This window comes from Piliocolobus tephrosceles, chromosome X (genome assembly GCF_002776525.5).
Source record: "Piliocolobus tephrosceles isolate RC106 chromosome X, ASM277652v3, whole genome shotgun sequence".
NCBI classification, from domain to species: Eukaryota; Metazoa; Chordata; class Mammalia; order Primates; family Cercopithecidae; genus Piliocolobus; species Piliocolobus tephrosceles.
In genome coordinates, this window is record NC_045455.1 from 17,542,540 (window position 1) to 17,560,351 (window position 17,812).

The window sequence follows — 17,812 nt, forward strand, 5'->3', positions numbered from 1 at the left end:
TTTGCTTCCAGATTTCGGCAACTCTAGCCAGCCCTAGTTCGGTCTGGAGAGCCCGCTTCCCGCCCCGTGTCCCAAGGCCTCTATCCGAGAACCCAGGGTCCCGGGAGCGGATCCGCGGGAGCATCTGTGACGCCGCTCAGCAACCCAGCGCCGCCCCGGCGGCTAGGACGTGGCCCAGTGTCCGGCTGGCGTGGGCTCACCAGGCCGCACCCACTAAACCGCGCCGGAGTGGGACACGCATGCGCCTGCCCGGACCCGGCACCCAGTAACGGACTCCAGCTCCCCCCACCGGAAGTGGGGAGTCGCGCGCCGGGAAGAGCCAGCCGGAGCGTGGCGGCCACAGACTGTGGGTGCCGGGTCCGAGGGACTCGCGCTTTTGTCTCCGTGCCATGGCGCCAGCTAAGGCCACGAACGTGGTGCGGCTGCTCCTGGGCTCCACGGCGCTGTGGCTTTCGCAGCTCGGTGCCGGGACGGTCGCCGCGTCCAAGTCGGTGACTGCCCACTTGGCCGCGAAGTGGCCCGAGACCCCGCTGCTGCTGGAGGCAAGGTGAGTACGGGCCGGGCCCTGGTCCGGGCGGCTGTGGGCGCGCTGCCACCCTCAGCCGCGCTCTCTTCGTGCTCGCAGCGGGTGTCTCTTCGCTCCCACCCGTCTTCTCCAGACGCCCCCGCTCTGGCCCTGAGCATCACCACCTCCTTCCCTCCCGACCGGGGGCGGCTTCTCGGTTCCAGTGCAGCACTCACTTGCAGTTCCTTTCCCCTTCAGGTCTTACTTTACCTACAGTTTTTAAAGCTTCTTTGCTCTGCTTTAATTTGTTGGGATGTATTAGCATTTACGCGTGGCACTTAACGCAAGCGCTTCCACTGGGGTAGGCAGTTCTGTTCAGCAGACAGTGCTTGAAGTACCTAGTTTCGTCATGATGACATCATACCAATAGCTCCTAGGCTTGCTCTGGGGAGGGCAGCTTCCTGCAAGGTAATATTTTTCCGGAATCCCTTCCAACGGAATTAGTTCATTACCCATCACTTACTCTGCAGAACAAAACTTGTAGCTGTTGCATTTTGCCCCTTAGTATTCCAAGAGTTGAGTAAAATTAGAAAGTTCTTTATCTTAGCAAAAATGAAGTTTTACACCAATGACTTAATGGATGCATCACAGCAACAGCATGTGGCCCTAAAAAGAGACTCCACTCCACGTAAGTTGCATGTATTTGATGGTAAAATAGTTAAAAAATTTTTTTTTCATTTCTGTAGGTTATTGCTGTTTGGTTACGTAAGTTCTTCAGTGGTGATCTGTGAGATTTTGGTGCACCCATCACCCCAGCAACTGCACCCAACTTGTAGTCTTTTATCCCTCCCTCCCTTCCCTACCTTTCCCCTCGAGTCCCCCAAGTCCATTGTGTAATTCTTATGCCTTTGCATCCTCATAGCTTAGTTCCCACATATCAGTGAGAACATGAGATATTTGGTTTTCTATTCCTGACTTACTTCACTTAGAATAAGTCTCTAATCTCATCCAGGTTGCTGTGAATGCCATTAATTCATTCCTTCTTATGACTGAGTAGTATTCCATTATATGTATGCTGTAGTTTCTTTATCCACTTGTTGATTGATGGGTATTTGGATTGGTTCAGTATTTTTGCATTTGTGAATTGTGCTGGTATAAATATGCATGTGCAACTCTCTTTTTCATATGACTTCTTTTCCTGTGGGTAGATACCTAGTAGTGGGATTGCTAGATCAAATGGTAGATCTATTCTTGGTACTTTAAGGACTTCCCCACACTGTTTTCCACAGTGGTTATACTAGCTTACATTCCCACCAGCAGTGCAGGAGTGTCCCCTGTTTGCTGCATCCATGCCAACATCTATTTTTTTTTATATTTTTTTGTTATGGCCATTCTTGCAGGAGTAAGGTGGTATCGCATTGTGGTTTTCATTTGTGTTTCCCTGATCATTAGTATGTTGAGCATTTTTTCTTGTTAGCCCTTTATATATCTTTTGAGAATTGTCTATTCATGTCCTTAGCCCACTTTTTAATGGGACTGTTTTTTTCCTGCTGATTTGAGTTCCTTGTAGATTCTGGATATCAATCCTTTGTCAGATGTATAGATTGTGAAGATTTTCTTCCATTTTGTGGGTTGTCTGGTTACTCTGCTGAAAGTTCTTTTGTCCTGCAAAAGCTGTTTAGTTTAATTAAGTCCCGCTATTTATCTTTGTTTTTATTGCATTTGCTTTGGGGTTCTTGGTCATGAAATCCTTGCCTAAGCCAATGCTAGAAGGGTTTTTCTGATGTTATCTTTTATAATTGTTATAGTTTCAGGTCTTAGATTTAAGTCCTTGATCCATTTTGAGTTGGTTTTTGTATAATGTGAGAGATAAGAATCCAGTTTCATTCTCCTACATGTGGCTTGCCAAGTATCCCAGCACCATTTTTTTGAATAGAGTGTCCTTCCCCCACTTTGTTTTAGTTTGCTTTGTCGAAGATCAGTTGGCTGTAAGTATTTGGGTTTATTTCTGGATTCTCTATTACATTCCATTGGTCTATGTGCCTGTTTTTACACCAGTACCGTGCTGTTTTGGAGACTATGGCTTTATAGTATAGTTTGAAATAAGGGAATGTGATGCTTCCAGATTTGTTCTTTTTGCTTAATCTTGCTTTGGCTATGTGGGCCCTTTTTTGGTTCCATATGAATTTTAGGATTTTTTTTTCTAGTTTTGTGAAGAATGATGGTATTTTGATGGGAATTGCATTGAATTTGTAGATTGCTTTTGGCAGTATGGTCATCTTCACAGTATTGATTCTGCCCATCCATGAGCATGGGAAATGGTTCCATTTGTTTGTGTTGTGTATGATTTCTTTCAGCAGTGTTTTGTAGTTTTTTTCCTTGTAGAGGTCTTTCACCTCCTTTTGTAGGTATATGCCTAAGTATTTTATTTTTGTTGGAGCGATTGTAAAAGGGGTTGAGTTCTTGATTAGATTCTCAGCTTGGTCGCTGTTGGTATATAAGAGAGTACTGATTTGTGTACATTAATTTTGTGTCTGGAAACTTTGCTGAATTCTTTTATCAGCTCGAGGAGCTTTTTGGAGGAGTCTTCAGGGTTTTCTAGGTATATAATCATATCATCAGTTAACAGTGACAATTTGATTTCCTGTTTGTTGATTTGGATGCCCTTTATTTTCTCTTGTCTGATTGTTCTGCCTAGGATTCCCAGTACTGTGTTGAAGAGAAGTGGTGAGAGTAGGCATCCTTGTCTTGTTCCAGTTCTCAGAGGGCATGCTTTAAACTTTTCCCCATTCAGTGTTATGTTGGCTGTGGGTTTGTTATAGATGGCTTTTTATTACAATGAGGTATGTCCCTTCTATGCTGATTTTTGTTGAGAGTTTTAATCATAAAGGGGTACTGGATTTTGTTGAATGCTTTTTCTGAGTCTGTTGAGATGATCATGTAATTTTTGTTTTTAATTCTGTTTATGTGCTGTATCACATTTATTGACTTGTGTATATTAAACCATCCCTGCATCCCTGTTATGAAACCCACTTAATATTGGTGGATTATCTTCTTGATATGTTGTTGGATTCAGTTAGCTAGTATATTGTTAAGGATTTTTGCATCTATGGTCATCAGGGATATTGGTCAGTAGTTTCCTTTTTTGGTTATGTTTTTTTCCTGGTTTTGGTATTACTGGCTTCATAGAATAATTTAGGGAGGATTCCCTCTTTGTCTTGTGGAATAGTGTCAATATGATTCATACCAATTCTTTGAATGTCTGGTAGAATTTGGCTGTGAATACGTCTAGTCCCAGATGTTTTTATGTTGATAATTTTTTTATTACAGTTTTAATCTCGTTGCTTGTTACTGGTCTGTTCAGGGTATCTAATTCTTCCTGATTTAAGCTAGGAGGGTTGTATCTTTCCAGGAGTTTATCCTTCTCCTTTAGGTTTTCTAGTTTATGCACATAAAGGTGTTCATAGTGGCCATGAATCATCTTTTGTATTTCTGTGGTGTCCGTTGTAATATCTCCCGTTTCATTTCTAATTGCGCTTATTTGAATTTTCTCTTTTTCCTTCTTGGTTAATTTTGCTATTGGTCTATTAATGTTATTTATCTTTTCAAAGAACTAACTTTTTGTTTCATTTATCTTTTGTATTTTTTTTGGTTCCAATTTCCTTTAGTTCTGCTCTAATCTTTGTTATTTCCTTTCTTCTGCTCTCATTGGGTTTGGTTTGTTCTTGTTTCTTTACTTCCTTGAGATGTAACCTTAGATTGTCTGTGTACCTTCAGATTTTCTGATGTAGGCGTTTAGGGCTATGAACTTTCCTCTTAGCACAGCCTTTGCTGTATCCCAGAGGTTTTGATAGGTTGTGTCACTGTTGTTGTTCAGTTTGAACAAATTTTTAGTTTCCGTCTTGATTTCATTGTTGACTTATTCAGGAGAATGTTATTTAATTTCCATGTATTTGCATGGTTTTGAAGGTTCCTTTTGGGGTTGATTTTCAGTTTTATTCCACTGTGGTCTGAGGTCTGAGAGAATGTTTGATATAATGTCAGTTATCTTAAATTTATTGAGGCTTGATTTATGGCCTGTCGATGGTCTATCTTGGAAAAAGTTTCATGCACTGATAATGAATAGAATGTATATTCTGTGGTTGTTGGGTAGAATCTTCTGTAAATATCTGTTTAGTCCATTTTTTTCCAGGGTATAGTTTCAATCCATTGTTTCTTTGTTGACTTTCTCTTTTGATGACCTGTCTAGTGTTATCAGTGGAGGCTTGAAGTCCCCCACTATTATTTTGTTACTGCGTATCTCATTTCTTGAGTCTAGTAGTAATTGTTTTATAAATTTGGGGGCTCCACTGTTAGTTGCATGTATATTTAGAATTGTAATATTTTCCTTTTGGACAAGGCCTTTTATCATTATATAATGTCCCTCTTTGTCTTTTTTAACTGCTATTGCTTTAACGTTTATCTCATAAGAATAGCTACTCTTGCTTGCTTTTGGTGTCCATTTGCATGGAATATCTTTTTCCACCCCTTTACTGTAAGTTTATGTGAGTCCTTAGGTGATAAGTGAGTCTCTTGAAGACAGCAGATGGTTGGTTGGTGAATTCTTATCCATTTTGCAATTCTGTACCTTTTAAGTGGAGCATCTAGGCCCTTTACATTCAGTGTTAGTATTGAGATGTGAGGTACCATTCTATTCATTGTGCTATTTGTTGCCTGTATACCTTATTTTTTTAATTGTATTTTTGTTTTATAGGTCCTGTGAGATTTATGTTTTAAAGAGGTTCTGTTTTGATTTATTTCCATGATTTGTTTCAAGATTTAGAGCTCCTTTTAGCAGTTCTTGTGGTGCTGGATTGGTAGTGGCAAATTCTTTCAGCATTTTTTTGGTCTGGAAAAGACTGTATCTTTCCTTCATTTATGAAGATTACTTTTGCTGGATACAAAATCCTTGACTGATAATTGTTTTGTTTAAGAGGCAGAAGGTAGGGCCTCAATCCCTTCTAGTTTGTAGGTTTCTGCTGAGAAATCTGCTGTTAATCTGATAGGTTTTCCTTTGTAGGTTACCTGGTGTTTTTGCCTGACAGCTCTTAAGATTCTTTCCTTCATCTTAACTTTGGATAACCTGATGTCTGTGTGCTTAGGTGATGATCTTTGTGTGTTGATTTTCCCAGGTGTTCTTTGAGCTTCTTGTATTTGGATGTCTAGGTCTCTAGAAAGGGTGGGGAAGTTTTCCTCAATTATTCCCCAAATATGTTTTCTAAACTTTTAGATTTCTCTTCTTCCTCAGGAACACTGATTATTCTTAGGTTTGGTCATTTAACATAATCCCAGACTTCTTGGAGGCTTTGTTCATATTTTCTTATTCTTTTTTCTTTGTTGCATTGGGTTAATTCAAAAATCTTGTCCTTGAGCTCTGAAGTTCTTTCTCCTGCTTATTCAATTCTATTGCTGAAACTCTCTGGAGCATTTTCATTTCTATAAGTGCATCCATTGTTTCCTGAAGTTTTGATTGTTTTTATTTATGCTGTCTATTTCACTGAAAATTACTCCCCTCATTTCTTGTTTTTTTTGATTTCCTTAAATTGGGCTTTGCCTTTCTCTGGTGCCTCCTTGATTAGCTTAATAACTGTCCATCTGAATTCTTTTCAGGTAAATTAGGCATTTCACCTTGGTTTGGTTCTATTGCTGGTGAGTGGGATTTTTTGGGGGGTGTTAAAGAACCTTGTTTTGTCCTAGTACTAGAGTTGGTTTTCTGGTTCTTTCTCATTTGGGTAGTCTCTGTCAGAGGGAAGGTCTAGGGCTCAAGGCTGTTGTTCAGATTCTTTTGTCCCATGGGGTGTTTCCTTGATGTAGTACTCTGCTTCTTTTCCTACAGATGTGGCTTCTTGAGAGCCGAGCTGTGGAGATTGTTATCTCTCTTCTGGATCTGTCTACCCAGTAGGTCTAACAGGCTCCGGGCTGGTACTGGGAATTGTCTCCCCGGAGTCCTGTGAACTGTCTGTGGGTCTCTTTGCTGTGGATACCAGCACCTGCTTTGCTGAAGGTGGCAGGGGGGTGCAATGGACTCTCTGAGGGTCCTCACTTTTTGTTGTTTAATGCACTATTTTTGTGCTGATTGGCCTTCTGCAGGGAGGTGGCCCTTTCAAGAGAGCATCAGCTGTGGTAGTATGGGGTGGATCAGGCAGTGGGCGGGCCCTAGAACTCCTAAGAGTATATGCCCTTTGTCTTCAGCTATCATGGTGAGTAGGGAAGCACTATCTGATGGGGTCATGGCTAGGGCATGTCTGGGCTCAGACTCTCTTTGGGTGGGTCTTGTTGCAACTCTGTGGGGGATGGTGGTGCAGTTCCCAGGTCAATGGAGTTATATTCCTAGGAGGATTATAGCTGCCTCTGCTTTGTCATGCAGGTTGTCAGGGAAGTGGGGGAAAGCCTATAGTCACAGGCCTCACCCAGCTCCCATGTAACCCAGAAGGCCAGTCTCACTCACTCCGTGCCCCACCCAACAGCACTGAGTCTGTTTCCAGGTCGTGGGGCTGAGAATTTGCCCCAGGCTACCAGCCTCCCAGCTGCAAATGCAAATAGGGCTGTCATGCTTCCCCACCTATGGAACTGGCACTCCAGATTCATGCCCACCCCCAAGTTCTGGCCAGGAGATTCTTGTTCAGTTGGAATTGTTACAAGGTTCAGCTGGAGGTTTCCTTCTCCCTGTGGCCTCTTCCCAGTGCCTCTGGCAGCCCTACCCAAGGAGCCCTGTGAGGCAAGGCAGAAATAGCTTCCTAGGGGACCCAGAGAGTCCACTGGGCTTTTCCCACTGCTGCTTCTACTCCTGTATTTTGCTTGGCTCTCTAAATTGACTCAGCTTCAGGTAAGATCAGAATTTTCTCCAGTGGTATACACCTTCAGGTTCCCCAGTGAGGGTGTGTATTTGGGGGCAGACAGTCCCCCTTTCCCACTCTCACAGTTTGGGTACTCAGAGTGTTTGGAGTATCTCCCAGGTCCCACAGGAGCAATCCACTTCCTTCAGAGGGTCTGTGGGTTCTCTTGGCTTTTCTGATTTATTCCTGCAGTAGTTCTGGAGCAAAAGTTCAGAATGCAAGACTCCACACGCTGTTCTGTCCATTTGAGTGGGAGGCTAAAATGCTTTTTATTGAATACCTGATTCTAGCTTAGTTTTGATCCCCTTCCTTTATCCTTTCTCCAGTGTTTGTTTGCCTAGATCTGGTCTCACACCTAGCTCCAAATCAGTCTAACTTCCTCCAGTCTTAGACTGCTTGTTAACAGTGTCTGGCTTTACATTTGCCTTAAGAGTCTTAGAGTTGGAACTGCTGTGTGATGCTCCTTAAGGTCCTTCACAGTCTGACCCCAGTCTGATTTACAAACCTCATCACTTGTACAAATGGTCCCCAACTTATCATGGTTCAATTTAGGATTTTTTTACTTAACTATGGGTTTACCAGGGTATTAAATGCATTTTTTACTTATAGTATTTGCAACTTTGTATGAGTTTATTGGGAGGTAACCCCATCTAAGTCAAGGGGAATCTGTAGTAGGTTGAATGCTGGCCCCCCAAAAGGTATGTCCACATCCTAACTCCCAGAACCTGTGAATGTTACCTCATTTGGAAGAATGTCTTTATTAATGTAAGTAAGGATCTTGAGATGAGATCATCTTGGATTGTCTAGATGGGCCCCAAATCCAGTGTCGTTTTAAGAGACAGAAGAAGAGAAGACACAGGCGAAAAGGAGAAGACCATGTGAAGTTAGAGATTGGAGTTAGGCAGCCTCAAGCCAAGGGACAGCTGAAGCCACCAGGATGGAAGAGTTTTCCCTTAGAGCCTTCCGAGGGAGCCCTAACAACACCTTGATTTTGGACTTCTGGCCTCCAGAATTGTGAGAGAATAAGTTTCTGTTTTAAGTCACCAAATTTTTCATAATTTATTAAACAGATCTAGGAAACTAATACAGATTTTGGACCAAAAAGTTGGGTGCTGCTGTAACAAATACTCCAAAATGTAGAAGTAGCTGTGGAGTTGGGCAGAGGCTAGAATAATTTTGAGAAGTTTGGTATTAAAAGCCTACACTGCCTTGAGGAGACTGCAGAAATCTGGACATTAAGGGTGATTCTGCTGAGGGCTTAGAAGAGATTAAAGGGCATAGTTGAAAAAACTTCTGTCATCATAGAGAATACTTACATCATCCTGAAGAGAATTCCAGTAGAAATATGAACATTGAAGTCTGTTCTGGCCACGGCCCAGAAGGAAATGAGAGACACTATATTGGAATCTAGAAGTAAAGGTAACCCTTGTTATGTAGTGATAGGATACTGGCTGACTTGGTTTCTACAGTTTGTGGAAAACATCTTGAAAGTGGTGAACTTGGATATGAGCTGAGAAGATTTCCAAGCAAAGTGTTAGAAGTGCTGCTTGGTTTCTCCTTGTTGCTTATATTAAAATGAGAGAGAGATAAGTTTAAAAAGGAACAGGTAAGGAAAAAGGAACCAACACTTGATTTAGGAGGTTCTCAGCCTATCCAGATGGTAAAGTGTGCTACAACTAGGAAACTCAGTGTTAGGAATGGGTGCTCTGGAAAGACAGGAACCTGGCAGGATGACCTTTTGCTGAATAGGTTAAGCATGTGATTCATGGGTCCCCTCAACCGTCTCAGCAGAAGCTTGGTATAAAGAAGATGGGGATATCCAGGAAGGATCTGGGGAGGATCTTTGGGTAATGATGTGGCTCTTGGTGAGATATACAATAGTCTATAGTCTTACAAAGTTTTTGGGAATGTATTAGAAACACTGCCAGCTTGGACCAAAAGAGACAGACAAGACAAAACGAAAGAAGGCTGTTGGACAAAATTTATTTTGTATAGTTCGTTATTCAACACTGCACTCCAGCCTGTGTGACAAAGGGAGATGCTGTCCTAAACAAACAAACAAAAATGTTGTTCAAAGGTAATATCTTACCTTTTACCAGGTACAGAACTGGTTTAGATGGTCTCAAGGATGTTTCCTCCTCAGTGATTAATAATGAGTTACCAGAAAATGGCCTCTGAGATTCCAGAAGAGTTCCAAAAGTGCTTAGAGCAGTGGTATATTGAAGGGATAAGTTTAAGTGAATACTTTTTTTTTTCTTAAACTTTTAAGTTCCAGGGTACTTGTGCAGGATGTGCAGGTTTGTTACATAGATAAATGTGTGTCATGGTGGTTTGCTGCACACATCAAACTATCACCTGGGTATGAAGCCCAGCATCCATTAGCTTTCTTCCTGATGCTCTCCGTCCCCTTGCACCTTTCCAACAGGCCCCAGTGTGTGTTTTTACCCCTTATGTGTCCATGTGTTCTCATCATTCAGCTCCCTCTTGTAAGTGAGAACATGCGGTGTTTGGTTTTCTGTTTCTGCATTAGTTTGCTGAGGATAATGACTTCTAGCTCCATCCATGTTCCTGCAAAGGACATGATGTCGTTCATTTTATGGCTGCATAGTATTCCATAGTGTATATATACCACATTTTCTTCAGTTTATCATTGATGGGGATATAGGTTGATTCTATGTCTTTGCTATTGTGAATAGTACTGCAGTGAACATATGTGTGCATGTATATTCATAATATGATTTATATTCCTTTGGGTGTATACCCAGTAATGGGATTGCTGGGTCAAATGGTATTTCTGCCTCTAGATCTTTGAGGAATCACAACACTGTCTTTTACAGTGGTTGAACTAATTTACATTCCCAACAACAGTGTAAAGCATTTCTTTTTCTCCACAACCTTGCCAGCATCTGTTGTTTCTTGACTTCTTAATAATCACCATTCTGACTGGTGTGAGATGGTATCTCATTGTGGTTTTGATTTGCATTTCTCTAATGATCAGTGATGTGGAGCTTTTTTTCATGTTTGTTGGCACATGAATGTTTTATTTTGATAAATGTCTATTCATGTCCTTTGCCTACTTTTTAATGGGGTCGTTTGTTTTTTCTTGTCAATTTGTTTTGCATATTGTGGATTTTGCATATTAGACTTTTGTCAGATGGATATATTGCAGAAATTTTCTCCCATTCTGTAGGTTGTCTGTTCACTCTGATGATAGTTTTTGTTGTGCAGAAAGTCTTTAGCTTAAATAGATCCCATTTGTCAGTTTTGGCTTTTGTTGCAGTTGCTCTTGGCATTTTCATCATGAAATCGTTGCTCATGTCTATGTCCTGAATTGTATTGCTTAGATTTTCTTATAGGTTTTTATAATTTTAGATTTTACGTTTAAGTCTAATTCATCTTGAGTTAATTTTGTATAAGGTATAAGGAAGGGGTCCAGTTTCAGTTTTCTGCATATGGCTAGCAAGTTCTCCCAGAACCATTTATTAAATAGGGAATCCTTTTGTTGCTTGTTTTTGTCAGGTTTGTCAAAGATCAGAGGCTTGTAGGTGTGCAGTCTTATTTCTGAGTTCTCTATTCTGTTCCATTGATCCATGTATATGTCCTTGTACCAGTACCATTCTGTGTTGGTTACTGTAACCTTGTAATATAGGTTGAAGTTGGGTAGCATGATGCCTCCAGCTTTGTTCTTTTTGCTTAGAGTTGTCTTGGCTATTTGGGTTCTTTCTCATTTTTTCTAATTCTGTGAAGATTGTCAATGGTAGTTTTGTTACAGGATAAGGATCCTGTGATAAGGGTTTTCGCTTTGCCAGCTGGAAACCTCTATGGCTGGTAACACCTTTGCCTGAGTTTTGCTCAGGCCCGTTGTGCTCGCTTTGTCCACTCGACCCGGCAGGCTATGCTCAGCTTGTGCTACTGGCCTGGATCCCAAGCCTGCCAAGGGCGAGCCAGATGCAGGGTGGCGGTGAGTGTGTGAGCAAGCACAGGTCCTGCCATTGCACACAGCCAGGAATGCTGGCTGCAGTGGGGTGGGCAGCTCCGGGTACTCGAACAGGCGCCAGCTTTGTACAAGACCGTGGCTCGACCAGACATCCTGCAGGTGGCTTCCACTGCAGGCACTGTAGAATGCAATGGCACCTGGAAGCTTGGAGATACCAGGAACCACACAGCCCCAAAGAGGGTGTCACAGCTCTGGCTCAGGGAGCCTGTAGGTCTGGGCTCTCCAAAGGGCTGCAGCTCTTCTCTCCTTTTCGTTGCCTGCAATGTAGTGAGTGGGGTGCGTGTTTCAGCCCTGTTTGTGTTTCAGCCCTGTTTGTGTTTCAGCCCTGTTTGTGTGTCAGCCCTGTTTGTGTTACAGCTCTTTCAGTCCTGCCATTTGGTGGGTTCTGAGCTCTTGTTGCATGTTCAGGAAGAATGAGGTACATAGACAACTGGAAGGTGAGCAAGGCAAAGAGGTGCTTTATTGAGAGACAGTACAGCTCTCAGGAGAACTGAAGTTGGTAACTCCTTTCTGCTCTCAGGTCATCCTGATGAGTGCAGCTGTCACTAGAGAGGAGACCTGGAGTGGGTAGCTCGTTTTCACAGGCAGGTCATTCTGTTGAGTCTGCAGCCCTCAGCAGAGAGGAGAAATGGAGTGGCTAGCTTCTACCTGCAGTCAGGTCATCCCGATGTCTGGGAGAGGACACCTGGAATGGGTAGCTCCTATCCACAGGCAGGTCATCCCATCATCTGCCTGAGTTTGGCTGAGTCTGGGGTTTTTATGGGCTTCAGAAGGGAGGAAATGTGTGCTGAGTGGTCCTTGGGAGGCCCTGGGTAGGCCCGGAATAAAACATCATAAATTCTCACTCCAGTCTGTTGAAGAGGTAGTCCAGCCCCCAGGCTTCAGGTTGTCCTTAGCTTGAAGGTGAGGCTTCACTGGGCACCCATCCCGGCCCATCTGCTCCTTGCCACCATTAACCTGCCATCTATTGTGTCCATGGCACCCAGGCTGTTTCCATCATGGTGCACTTTCAGGCCTGTGCCAAGCTGCCCCCAGACCCCTCTCAGCCTCCCTCCCATGCCCATTGGTGCCCAAAGTCTGGAGGGGGCTGAGGTGGTAGGGGGCTGGCATGTCAGCACTACCCCCAAACACATGCACACCCAGCTGGGTTGTGACAGCTTCTGGGCTCAGGCGCAACTTCGCTCCACAATTGGAGCAGGGGTCGGGAGCAGGGGGAGGCCAGGCAGCAGGAGCAGGCACTTTTGAGCCTGTGGTGTACAGGGGGCTTTGCAGACCCCTGAGAGTGCAGGGATGCCTGGGTCCACAGCTGCAGGTGGGTGGTTGCAGCTGCACCCAGGGAGTGCAGGGCTCCTACTCAGCCAACTCAGTAGGAGGCGTGGGCTCCTACCTGCCTCCAGTCCCTAAGAGCACAGGGATGTCCAGGTCCGGACAGCTGTGCCTGGGAATTGCGGGCCCTCCACCCTGCCAACTCAGAAGGGGATGGGACTTCTGCCTGTTCCCTGCTCCCACCAGCTCCATGGAATACACAACCCTGGCCATGTCTCCCTTGTTGCAGCTGGCGTTTTTGCAGCAGCCACTCTAGATGGGTCACTGCTGCCATCAGTTTAATGGGAGTAGCATTGAATCTGTAAATTACTTTGGGCAGTATGGCTATTTTCACAGAATCGATTCTTCTATCCATGAGCATGGAATGTTTTCCATTTGTGTCGTTTCTGATTTCCTTGAGCAGCGGTTTGTAGTCCTCCTTGAAGAGGTACTTCACTTCCCTTGTTAGCTGAAACACTTTCTTAAGGCGATCACTTTGAAGGATCAGACTTAGGTAGATGTACAGATTCTGGTAGTTGAAACTAGTCTTTTACCTGTGGTTGCACAGTATATGAGCATGTCTGCAACTGTCTGGTCAAATCAGTTAAGCCTTTCTCCCTACTTAAGGTATTGTACCATCTCTGTCTTTTTCAGTTCATTGTCATATTTAGTGTTTTCCGTTGTTTCCTCTGCTTTTAGCTTTCCTTTTGTTTCTTTTTCAAGTCATTGATTTGGTGCCATTAATAGCAAGAGTTGATTTGAAGTTACTTATTACTCTAAATTCCTAGAAGTTACTTATTACTCTAAATTCCTATGCTTGTTGTTTTTATGTTGATGAATTAATCAGTCTTTCTCACTTCCTTTTTAGTGGCCATGTCAGACTCATAAGAATTAGATAATCTGTATGCGTTGTGGATGTCCTTAATACTTTCCATTTATTTTAAGCATTAGTTTAAGTTTACTAAGGCTAGAGAGGAAGATAAGGTGGGCAATAACAGATAAATAGCACCATCTGTTTGGTGGCTGTTTTGTTTCTAGCTTAAATAGTTCACCCTATTTGTTTTAGCTCTCTAGTGTTTTGATCTGTGCAGAAACTGAATCTTTCGTTTATTTCATTATTTCTAAAAGGCTTTAAATGGCTTTGGCCATTTTTTCTTATATACCATGGAAATTTCGTTGGGCTCTATGGCCAAAGACATTGTGCAATACACTGATTTCCTATCTTTAAAATTAAATAAAAAAGATTTTCTACAGAATTAAGTAAAGGCAATAGATAATATAACTTCTGTAAAATATTTATAGAACCAATTTTTGTTTATGTAACACAGGTGGTCTTTTTTTTTCCTACTTTTTACCTTTATATAATGTTCTCTCTTAATTATCATTCTTGTATTTCTCAGTGGCATTTAATATGGCAAGATAGAATAACTGTCAGTGTTTTAGTTGTTGCTAAGAACAAGGAAAAGCCAGAAGTAATTTCTCCTGAAGCCTTTTCCTGACATGAGTATATGTTTATAGTTGAGAATGATATCTCAGGTAAGAATTACCAGTATATATTTTTTCCAGTGTTATAGTAAATGGAAATTAGAAATTTGACATTAATTTTTAGAGGTTTTTGTTTTTGCCATAGATATAATTTGGTTCTTGAGCATAGTTTATAGTATCTAAACCATTTTAAATTCCATCTACTAACTGATTACTTCTATTTTTTAATAGTGAATTTATGGCAGAAGAAAGTAATGAAAAATTTTGGCAGTTTTTGGAAACTGTGCAAGAATTAGCAATTTATAAGCAAACAGGTAGGTGATGTGTAAAATTTAACTTGTAAGATTTGTATTTATGTACACATATTGTAATGTTTATTATTTTTTAATGGTAATGCTTAAGTGTGAATACTTCACTGGGTTAGTAAATCTAACATTAAATTTGAAAATATGTTTTAATAGATACCATTCTAAGCATCCGTTTCCAAAAATAAGGTTTTAATAATTTATTATAAGATACTTCTTATAATTAGTCATGTTTGGGTATTGCATTCTCATCAAGAATAAATCAGAATTGTTAGCTGGGCATGGTGGTGTGCATCTGTAGTAGCAGCTACTTCGAAGGCCCAAGGCCAGCGAATTGCTTGAGCCCAGGAGTCAGAGACTAGCCTGGGCAGTATAGCAAGACCCTGTTTCTAAAAAAGAAAAATAAAAAAATAAAATAAATTGGCCAGGTGTGGTGGCTCACACCTGTAATCCCATCATTTTTCGAGGCTGAGGTGGAGGAACACTTGAGCCCAGGAGTTTGAGCTGTGTTCGTACCACTGCACTCCAATCTGAGTGACGGAGAGAGACCTAGTCTCCCCCCGCAAAAAATTGTTAAGATACAGTTTTCTTTTTACCTAGAATTGTTTGAAATAATAATTTTGCGTCTAGTAATAGCACATTTTTTCTTTTTTAAAAGTAGACTTAATTTGTTTTTAGAATGGTTATAAGTTCATAGTAAAATTGGACAGAAAGTACAGAGATTTCCCATATGCCCCCTTCCCCTACACATAAATAGCCTCCCTTGTTACCAACATCCCTCACTACTGTGGTACAGGTATATCTGTTGATGAACCTATCTTGACAGATCCTTGTTACCCAAGGTCCATAGTTTGCATTAGGGTTCACTCTTGTGATACATTCTATGGGTTTGGACAAATGTATACTGACATGTATATTGTGTTCTGATTGGCAGAATACTTTGACTCTTAACCCATTAAAGAAACTGTTAATACTTACCCTCAAAAAGTCAGGTAACTAATACGCTCTCATTTCACTATCTGTAAAATAGTAATTTCTTTTTTTTATATATATACGAGAATTTATGCCTATATATACATATATCTTCCTCAGAATTAACAAGTGTTTATTGTGTTTCTTAGGGTAGGTCAGTAGATTAAAGATACTGAAATGAGATTTTAACAGCAGAGGCTAAGGGGTTAGTTATTATAACTAACTAACCCCTAGTTATTATAAGAAAATTTTATTATTTTCCTATCTCTGCAGGGACTAGAATAGATGACATGAATTTGGAATCCCTTAAGAGTAAAATCTTTAGCCATTTAGATGTAGAGAGATCTTCTTACTGTTGGTGATTAAAATAGTTTATTATTTTGTTCCTGAGTGTAAATGTAAGATAAACTATAGTTTCAGATGTTTTAAATGCTCATTTACTGAAGCCCGTTTGGCTCAGGCAGCCTTGAAGTTCAGTGATTTTGTGATTTCACAAAGTAGATTTTAAAAATAAAGAGATCAGACATGCTTTTAATAACATTTTAAACTGAAATATTTCCAAAAGCAAATAATTTTTCCTTGCAAAATTTTTCCCTGAAAAAATTATTTATATATAAGAAATGTTGGCGGTAGTTTAGATGATGGGAATATAAAGATGAATAAATGTGATCTATATCCTCAGGACTTCATGATATAGTGAAGGAGACAGCAAAACAGTGATGTACACTATTAGGTGATAAGAGCTTTTATTGGGGTGTGCATAACATGAAAACACATAAAAGAGGAACCTAGTCAGTGTTCCAGAGAGAGCAAGACAGCATTTTCGGTGGTGAATGCTGGAGCTGAGTTTGAATGATGAGATTTAGTCAGGTAGTAGGGAGCACAAAACAAGTAGAAGAGACCGGAATGGAATGTGTGGAGGAACTCTCACCTAAAATTCTCAACATATCTGTCCCATATATGTTGTTCTCAGTACATGCTTTTTGGCCTTATTCAGTACTATTTTTTATTGGAGAAGCAATCCTAAAAATTACTCCTGTAAATTTCAAATTCATTTTAAGTTACTTATATCAACATATTTTATACCTAAATGAAATGATGTACCTGGACAATCTGGTGGCAGATCATTAAGAAGTTGGAATATAAGCTCAGGAGTACCTGAACTCTACATCAAGCGTATATTGAAGGAGGTATTTCAGGTGTTTTCAGGGTTGAACCTAAATTGTATTAAAGTAAGAACTACTGATGGGGCACAGTGGCTCACACCCATAATCCCAGCACTTTGGAAGGCTGAGGTGGGCAGATCACTTGAGGCCAGGAGTTCGAGATCAGCCTGGCCAACAGTGTGAAACCCCGTCTCTACTGAAAATACAAAAATTAGCTGGGCGTGGTGGTGCGGGCCTGTAATCCAACTACTTGAGAGGCTGAGGCACAAGACTCACTTGAACCCTGGAGGCTGCAGTGAGCCGAGATCACACCTCTGGACTGCAGCCTGGGCAACAGAGTGAGACTCTGACTCAAAAAAAAAAAAAAATTACTAACACTTAAAATATAATTCTGTTGGCTTTATTTATAATGGCAGAGTCTAATGCATGTGGTGATATTATTGCTAACCTTGTTAAGTGTGGAAAAGAATGGTACAAATGAGAAATATATTAATGAACAGATTTTACTGAATTTGTTTTCAAGACATCTTAGAGGAAACATTTAATAATCCTCTGTTACTTATAATACTTTAGGTTGTTGAATCTCCATGAGACCTTCTAAATACTCTTTACTAAATAAGAAGTCTTAGTGATCCACCCGCCTAAAAAAATTGTAAATATTGAACATTTAACTTTTTGAATTCAAGTACTAGTTTTATACCATTTAATGCAATCACTTTATATTATATGCCAGCAAATTAAGACTTTTTAAGCATTGAATTGCCTGTTTAGAAAAATTTATGTGGTTCTGCCAGACTTCTGTATTTATTGATGCTTCAAGATTCAAGTGGCATATTAGTTAACCTACGTAGTTTTGTGAGGTGAGAAATGTCATCCAATATTTATCTGATTTCAAAATCCCTGTTTATTTTTACTTCTTCACATGCTGCTCAGCATATAACAATGTCATTTTCAAAGTCCTTGAAGATTTTAGTGGTTTTTACACAAATAAAGCTGCTTTTGTATTTTATTAATGGAAGAAATTTTCAAAAAATGTTAAGACTTTCTAACGTAGTTGCTTTTACCCCAGAACCAGATTTGGGGGAAGAAGGTAATTGGAGTTTGGATGTGCCACATTTGAAATGCTTGTGAAATATCAAAATAGAAGTGTATCGATAAGCTGATATATGAGTAGAGATCTAGATAAAAAAATTTGAGGATAA

The 17,812-nt window shown here is 40.9% G+C and overlaps 1 protein-coding gene across 1 annotated transcript in view; it reads left to right on the forward strand.

Annotated features, from left to right (window-relative positions):
* The first annotated feature begins 306 nt into the window (after positions 1–306).
* UGGT2 (UDP-glucose glycoprotein glucosyltransferase 2) overlaps positions 307–17,812 on the forward strand; it is a 586,709-nt gene continuing 569,203 nt past the window's right edge. The window contains exons 1-2 of the mRNA XM_031934986.1: positions 307–547; positions 14,399–14,481. Coding sequence (XP_031790846.1) covers positions 390–547; positions 14,399–14,481 — 241 coding nt within the window. The 5' untranslated portion in view covers positions 307–389. The remainder of the gene's footprint in view (positions 548–14,398; positions 14,482–17,812) is intronic.